Raw genomic sequence first — 8,544 nt, forward strand, 5'->3', positions numbered from 1 at the left:
CTAATTTCCCCAAATCGGCAGCCCTCTGCATCCTTGTCGACACACTTTCCCCTTCCACCCTTCCCTCCAAAACCCAAATTCCTTCAAGCAAAACCCAAACCCTCCTTCAAATTATCCTTAAGTTTTCCTTTTTTTCTCATTTTTGGTAGTGCGCAAGTTCCAAATATTGTTGGTGTTTTGCCTATGAATCCCGGATAGATTTATAAATTTTAGAGGTAAATGTTTAGCGATTTTTAGCATTGAAGATGGTGGTTGTCGGGCAGCAGTTTATGTTTACATCCGTATTCCGTAAACGGTTAAAGCGTCCACTCCTTCCTCTCTTGTCTATCTTCAATTTTCTCTGAACCTAAACCAACTTTCTGATTTGGGATTTAAATTGAACATTGCCTTTTTCGCATGTATCTCAGAAGTAGGGATCTAAGGTTAGAGGGTTTGTGTTTATTCATACAATGTGCTAAGTAGTTATATGATTGCTCAATTTTCATCTCTCTGCTGTTATTTTAGGGTTAAAGGTCGAGTTGTGCAGGTTGCTGGAAGAGAAAAAATTAGGGGTCTGATTCTTACTAGCTTCCGTTCTCCATCTGGTACACTTTTATCTCCTCTTTATTATGTTTCTTAAATTTGTGGTTGCAAGTTCTAGGTCTTACTGTTATAACTAGAGAGTTGCTCTCAAAAGTTGCTCTCTAAGATTATATTGTTTAAACCAAAACGATTCCTATATTTTCGGTCTTGCATTAAGTTCTGAAACTGTTTCTTTCTCCCATGTTTTGAGACACAGAATACGAGCTGATAGGTAGGTATCATAATTGAAAGGCTTGTTATGATTAATCTGGGTTATCAGACAGATTTAGTTGAATCTAAAATAGGTTATTAATTATCATTAATTAAAGAAAATCTTTAACTACAATAATGAATTGAGATTGTTTCGTAATTACATGGTATTATTATCTTGACTATTGCATTTTCACTCTTCTTAATCATTATTCATATTTTCTTTATTTATTTTGTTTTCTCATTTATATCAGTAGCTTAGTAAATACTTTATTTATTTTGTTTTCTCATTTATATCAGTAGCTTAGTAAATTAGCGAGTTAAGTAATTTAATTGAAGTTATTTGTAATATTTTCTCATTATAATTGAAAGGCTTGTTATGATAGGTAGGTATCATAATTTACAAACTAACCCTGACTGCCTATGAGTCAAAATCAAAGATTATATGCTCCCTTTGCAATTCCCAACAAAGGTGCTCCCGGTTAATGGCTTTTATTAAGCTCCACCAATTTCCTTCTTTCGGGTAGCAGAAGATATTGCATCAAGTCTTTCCTGGAGAAATGCAAAGGAACCCACCACCGGATGGTTGTGAGGGTATTTGTGTCGATAGGTTTATTCAACGATGGATTTAGGATTTGTTTCAAAGCCTTCGATCTGGCTATTAATTCAAAATTGTTTAGTTGTATTTTTCTCTATGCCATTCAAAAGAAAATCATCTTTCATATTATTCCGAAACTTTGTCATTTTCATGCTTGAAAATGTTTACCCTATTATTACAATAGACACTTGAAGAGGTAGCATTATGTTTTGAGACACTGAATACGAGCTGATAGGTAGGTATCATAATTGAAAGGCTTGTTATGATTAACATGATACAATTCAGAATTCCTGTTACTGAAATTATCTATTTGGAGTTTGTTATAAGTTATGTTGTTTACATTTGTTTGTTTGCAGGAATTATATCATGAGTTGCATGCCTTGGACAGATTTGAACAAGATTATCGACGTAAGCTTCAGGAAGAGGATAATTCAAATACTGCTCAAAAGGGTAACCTACTGTTTGTATATCTATTGTAACATTCTAGCTTAAACTTATTGGTTAACTGGGTGTTTCTAATTTGTGTTTCTAGATTAAAATGGTGAATCATACTGAACACCCCGAAATAGCAAAACCTGCTGATATGTAGAAGTAATAACTAGTTTTTATGTGTTTCTAGTCAAAACCCTCTGTGGCCAATTCCATTTTGGTTATAAGGAACTTGTAAGCTTTATCATGGCCCTTCTTAGGCATGTTAGTGCTCATTCTGATGACATTTTGTTTGCAAAGTTGCTGTGAAGTTTTCTGTGTATCCCATTGTTGTTTCCTTTGAATTTATATGCAATACAGTTGATGTCATCTAAGCCCTTCCTATTGAGATTGTTTTGATTTTGTCATGTAGGAGACAGCCTTGCAATATTGAGAGCAGAGTTAAAGAGTCAAAATAAGCATGTGAAAAATTTGAAGAAAAAATCTCTTTGGTCTAGAATTTTGGAAGAGGTACTAGTAAAGCTCTATGAATTTTCTTTTTTGTTAAATAATTTTTCATATACTTATGTTGAACTCCAAAAAAATATGTGGTGTTCTTTTTATCTTTTGCGGTGAACTCCAAGTCTAAACGTATGCGAGCTTTTGTACGTAATGTTACAAGTGTCTTTTGCTGCTTGATTTTGAAGTTTGTTGATATATATCAGTGGAAGTCTTATGCCTTGTATTCATAGGTCATGGAGAAGCTTGTAGATATCATTCATTTCTTGCACTTGGAGATTCATGAGGCATTTGGCGCTGCTGGTAAGAATTTAAATCATCAAACTCAAATCATTTGGAAATGGAATTATTTTATCAAGGAAGTTATGAAGATAAAATTAAAATATTTATGCTACATTTGGTGGGATTATTATTTTTTATGCATGTTTTAGTATATAAGTTAGCAATAAACTAATTCAATTGGTAATATTTAACCATTCCCATGACTTATTTTAGCAAAGAGAAGGAAAAATATTTGCTTATTTTGAAGAGGTCTTACTTTTTACAGGAGTTTTTATTCATCTTTCTAATTTCAAGTTAAAAATTGTACTAACTATTCTTTATGTTACGTCTAAGCATTCTTGTATTTCCCTTAGTTTAAAATTGTACTAATTTCAAGTTTAAAATTGTACTAACTATTTCCCCCGAAAAATTTACCTTTCAAATCCGTCAGTTAAATAAAATTATTTGTGAGATTAAATAAATAAATGTGCTATAGTCTCTGTAATTTGCCATCTAAGCATTCTTGTATTTCATCTAATTTGTATGCTGTTTATGCTAAAGAACTGTGGCCTTTTTTATCATTTATTTTGTGCAGGAATTAGTGGTGCACCTCAAGATAACAACATTATGCTTTGGAATGCTGTTATATTTGGGTATATTACGAAATAAGACTAGAGAATCTTTATGTACTTACTTTTTAGATTAAAGTTCTATTAAATTGTGCTAATGTCTTTACTTGATGGATTTGCAGACTTGATGACACCCCATGGGATGGAGGTAAAGTAAATTCTGGTGTTTTGGTTTGAAGCATCAATTTTTCTATGTTCGTTTAGTTGATTTTTTTGATTTTCTCTTTAGAAGGTTGCTATGCTCAATATATGTTGATTATTACTTTGATTATTTATGGTGCGAAAATTATAAGTATCTCAAGGTGATCTTTTCTGATTGTCGTGAAACTTCTGCATCTCAGCCGAGGTTAGTCTCAATTGATCTCAATTGTCTCCTTGTTCCACTATTAGCTAAAACAATAAGCTCGTTGATTTTCTGACTTGCTTAATAGATTAGTTGTTTCATGTTTGGAAACTTTTGATGCTCTTGGTGTAGTCATTGAAAAAAATTTGGTTCTCATTCTTCACTTAACAAGTCCAGTGGCACATACATATGTAAACTAGGAATTCATTGGTTTCATTGCTGTAATCTCTCTTATTCAATATCTAATTCATTTCCATGGTTGAGATAGCTAACTTGTCAATTTCCTCGAGTATTAATTTTTGCATTCATGTTATTTCCCATTCATATTTAACTTGTCAATATCAATTTTTGTTTTAATGCACTATAATTATTTTCCCAATTCTGCAGGGTACATGAAGATTGGATAACCAGGAATGTAGCAGATGTAGTTTGCATTGTATTTTTTATTACCAAGATTTACTTGATTAAGAAAATGCATTGTATTTTTTATTACCTTGCAATGTGTATGGTCATAGGCAAGTTCAACTAGTCAGTCTATTTCTCATATGTATTATTTTTTAGTTTTGATTCTAAATTTTTATTTTTACTTTAATATTTACGATAATTTTATTAACTTTTGAATTTTAATTGTGTTATTAATTTATTATTTTAAATTCTAAAACTAAATTCATTAATTTTTATATTTAGTTTTAAAATTAAAATTTTCATAGAAAATTTAATTTAAATAATATTTTTTATCCTTAAAAGTATATTTAAAGTTCAAATTTAAAAAATAAAACATAATATAATATTTATTATAAAAATAAATATTATTTGATTAAATTAATTTTATTAAATGTATTTTTAGTGGCGTTTTTGTGAAAAGCGTCGCTAAAGGTTTGTTCTATAGCGGCGTTTATGGGAAAAGTGCCGCTAAAGATATTGAGCTATAGCGGCGCTTGTGGGAAAAGCGTCACCAAAGCTCTTGAGCTATAGCGGCGTTTCTGGGAAAAGCGCCGCTAAATGTCTTGATCTATAGCGGCGTTTGTGGAAAAAGTGCCGCTAAAGGTCTCGAGCTATAGCGGCGTTTTTGGGAAAGCGCCACTAAAGGTCAATGTCTTTAGCGGCGTTTGTTAGAAAAGCGCCGCTAAAGTTAGCGACGCTGTCATTAGCGGCGTTTTTTGCGGTGCTTCTCAAAGCGCCGCTAAAAGCTTGTTTTGGTATAGTGGTGGATACTGAGATTTCTATTAAAATAATCAAAAATAAAGGAAAAATAGAATGAAGTAGACATATATTAATTAAATTAATAAAAAAAAGAAAACCAAGTAATCTTTTTTTTGAAGATTCCAAAGAAGTAATTTGTTCAGCAACTGACAGATGATCCAAAGAGTTCTATGGTAACTTCTCTTCGTATATTGTTTCGAAAAAAGGGTATACCCTGCCAATTTTGAATTTAACTTCATTGATCAATGATATGAAATGAGTCAATAAAACATTTCATAAAATCGGTGTGTTGTTTATTTTTTTCTCTCGTTTTTTTCTTTGCGATAAATTGTTATTATCGATGTTCTATTTTTTACAAAAACAGTTTCCAAATTTATCATTATCATCCTAAACCTGGCCTGAGCTTTATTACAAAATTTCTTGGCCCTGCAGAAGCTATCCAATAGAGGTCATTAAGGATCATCTAAGAAGGAAATAATGAAAGTTATCTATATACCATTAGTGTCTGCAATTAGCATATTACTTTGAGCCTGCTATTGTAATCCAAATATTTCGCAAGCATTTCAGTTTCATTGGTTTCTGACCCTTTTCTGTAGTTTCTTCATCCTGATTTCAATTCCAATGATGGCTAAATTTCATGCACGTGTTTAGCTCAGTGTAACATAAGATGCTGGTTTATTTTCTTGTTTGAAGCACAAAGTAGAGATGCTGCTTTTAATTTCTTTCCTTTCCCAAAGTGGAATCAATTCAGTTTCCCAGCTGGAGAATAAACAAAGCAACTCTCGACACTTTTTTCCCTAACAAGCAAGGTACGAATTACTTTAAATGGGAATATCTTCTAAGAATGAAAAGAAACGAACCTTCAATTTTCAGTATATATAGATTAGCCAGCGTTTATTGTCAACACATATTCATCTAGTTTCACATTCTCAGAAAAGAAATAAAAGAGAGATGAATTCTTTTGAACATTTCCTCCATAAACATACATTGTCGTTCATCCAGGAGGGATATCAAATATTTATCTGTGCTGGATGCAAGAAACCCATATCCGGGCCTTTCTATTCTTGCCCGCACTGTATTTTCTATCTTCATTATGAGTGTGCTAGGCTTCAACGGCAGATTCAACATTTCTTTCACCCATGCCCTCTTTTTCTCATTCTTGATTCCGATACATGTAATGCTTGTTTCATGGAAGTGTCCGGTTTCAGCTATTGCTGCTTCACTTGCTATTTCACTATGCATGTTGAGTGTGCTTTAAAGCCCACCATTTCATCTGAAAGTGATGAAGGGCTTATTCAGCATTTCACTCATTGGCATCCTTTATCACTTATTGATCTCAACATCTTTCATGATAAACCTTGTTGTGCCATATGTGAAAAGCCCTGCTCCACTAATTCTACCTATGGCTGCTCCTCATGTAATTTCTTCCTCCATAATTCTTGCAAGGCCACCATTCCACGAAGTATTAATCATTCTTTCCATCCGTGCGCTCTCAATTTGCTCACTTATCCGAACTATACGTGCAATGGTTGCAATCGAGACTGCTCGGGCTTGACCTATAGTTGTGGGAAGTGCCGTTTCAAGCTCGATATCAGATGCGGCTTACTTCCTACTGTGGAGACCAGAGGCGCTGATATGATTCAAAATATCATGCATCCACACCCATTAGCACGCCTTGGAAACAAGAATGTTGACAATACTAGATTTGGAGTAGGACACCGATGTAGAGCTTGTGGAGAAAATGATTTGGATCATGGTTTCAGTTGTAGCATATCGTGTGACTTCTTTATACACACATCATGCGCTGAATTGCCAAAAGATATTCATCATCCTTTTCATCTCCAGCACCCTCTAAGTCTCACGTATCTTCCATTGCAGCTGCATGGTGCTGATTGTTCTTCATGCAACAAACCGCTCGATGGATTTCTGTTGGCCTACCGCTGCGACGGGTGCAATTTTAACCTTCATAAAGATTGCGCTGAGTTCAAACCCTCATTCAAGCATGGAAATTACTTACACGCTCTTACCCTTTGTGACAAAAGACCATCACTATTTCACTGCACCGTCTGTCATAAAAGAGTCAACAAAATTTTCCTTCGATGTTTTGTGTGTGGGATTGACATCCATGTGTTCTGCCTACCTTCAGCACCGAAAACAATTAACACATAAATGGCACATAGATTGCTTAAGTCTTACCCAATCACCTCTTGAGTTCGAACTGAATCGATTAGAAGACGCAGATAACTCAGATGATGAATTCTATTGCGATGTATGCGAGGAAAAAAGAGAGAAGAAAGACTCGGTTTATTATTGTGCAGAATGCAAATTCATTGCGGAGGTTGGCTGTGTCATCTCTGAGGTACGTTGGTATACAATTTTACATTTCAATCTTGCTGAGATTATATCAAAACCTTGATTAATATTTGGTAAGAGAAACCAAGTTTCCTTATTCATATAAAGTACAAGCCTCTAAAAACTAGTCTACGGGTTTTTTTTGTGTAGTTGGTTCCATCCTATAATACGCCCGAGGAGCACAATGCGGTGACCAGCCGAGCCATTTCCAAGGATGAAGACTATTCTGCAAAAGAAATCAGACTGGCAGAGCTGAATAACGAGATTATAGAGCTTAGTGCAAAGTCAAAGCCTTTAATACAAGAACGAGAGCCTTTAAACATAGAAATTATGCTTTTGAACGAAAAACATTTACAATTGCAAGGAAGGTTACAAGAAATTGAAACGGAGCTATTGCAAATAATCCGGATCACAGATAACCTTGAGGTAAAACGTTTTCTGTGCAAGCATCAACCCAAGCATCGCATAACAGAAGATATGTTTTCGACTGAAGCTTCAACTTCAGGAGGGCTGAGCCTGAGTGCTGAGCAGGCAAGACATATGGAAGACGAGTCAAAGGTGCAGAATTCTTAATTGAGTATTAGACATGAGTTTTGGAAATATTCTTCCTGCATCTTCAACTTTTTCTTCCCAAAATTTTCTTTAGAAAATCTAGATTTTTCCGTAGAACTTGTATCACAAAGGTGCCCCGTTGTTATACGCAATGGTCATAATTATTGTTTTCTTCTCTTTCAGCTGTTACCAGCATCAAATATTTCCAGAAACAAGGAGACTGCAATAGAAGTTGCAAAGCTCAAGGCAGAGGAAATGGTTTTCAAATTAGAAACTGAGAAGCATCGGTCAGAATTAGAGAAAGGTGAGGAGAAACTAGAGCGAATAAATTTGAGGCTAAAAGAACTTGAGGTTGATGGTTTTTTGAACAATGATATGGTCGGTCGCAACATGAAGAAAAATAAGTACGCAACTGAAGCTTCAACTTCACAAGAGCCGACTGCTGATCTGCCTTGAGTTTGGAATGACATGTATCAACTGTCTTGCTAAATGCTACTATTTTATAATAAGCTATATGGATTATTAATTTTTCACCTTTGTTTATTGTACAAGAATCTCCACACCGGTGCCAGATTCTTGCAGCAGTTCCATTTCTATTGAGTTGCATATATAGTATCTCTTTAGCAGTATCTCTTCCTTGTATCAAGACACATAGACACGATACGATACGGACATAGTTATACGATAATTTTTAAAAATTGACACAGGAAGTAAAATTGAGTTAGGGTTTATGTTAAAATCTTAACATCGATAATGGCAATGTAGAAAGATCGCAAAGAAAAATAAAGAAAAAATAGAATACACAAATTGTACGTAGAAACATTTTTAGGAAAAATCATGGGTGGAGGAAAAGTCATGGGTAGAGAAGAAGAAAATTCACTAATGTCGAATTCGAATTATTATACAAG

At 34.1% G+C, this 8,544-nt stretch overlaps 1 protein-coding gene across 1 annotated transcript; it reads left to right on the forward strand.

Annotated features, from left to right (window-relative positions):
* The first annotated feature begins 6,598 nt into the window (after positions 1–6,598).
* Positions 6,599–8,265, forward strand: LOC107929363 (uncharacterized). Its single transcript, XM_016860758.2, has 3 exons — positions 6,599–7,091; positions 7,235–7,642; positions 7,820–8,265. Exons 1-3 carry the CDS (start codon positions 6,615–6,617, stop codon positions 8,090–8,092), a joined length of 1,158 nt encoding a protein of 385 aa, XP_016716247.1. The 5' UTR covers positions 6,599–6,614; the 3' UTR covers positions 8,093–8,265.
* Positions 8,266–8,544: the final 279 nt, after the last annotated feature.

The sequence above is a fragment of the Gossypium hirsutum genome, chromosome D08 (assembly GCF_007990345.1).
Source record: "Gossypium hirsutum isolate 1008001.06 chromosome D08, Gossypium_hirsutum_v2.1, whole genome shotgun sequence".
NCBI lineage: Eukaryota > Viridiplantae > Streptophyta > Magnoliopsida > Malvales > Malvaceae > Gossypium > Gossypium hirsutum.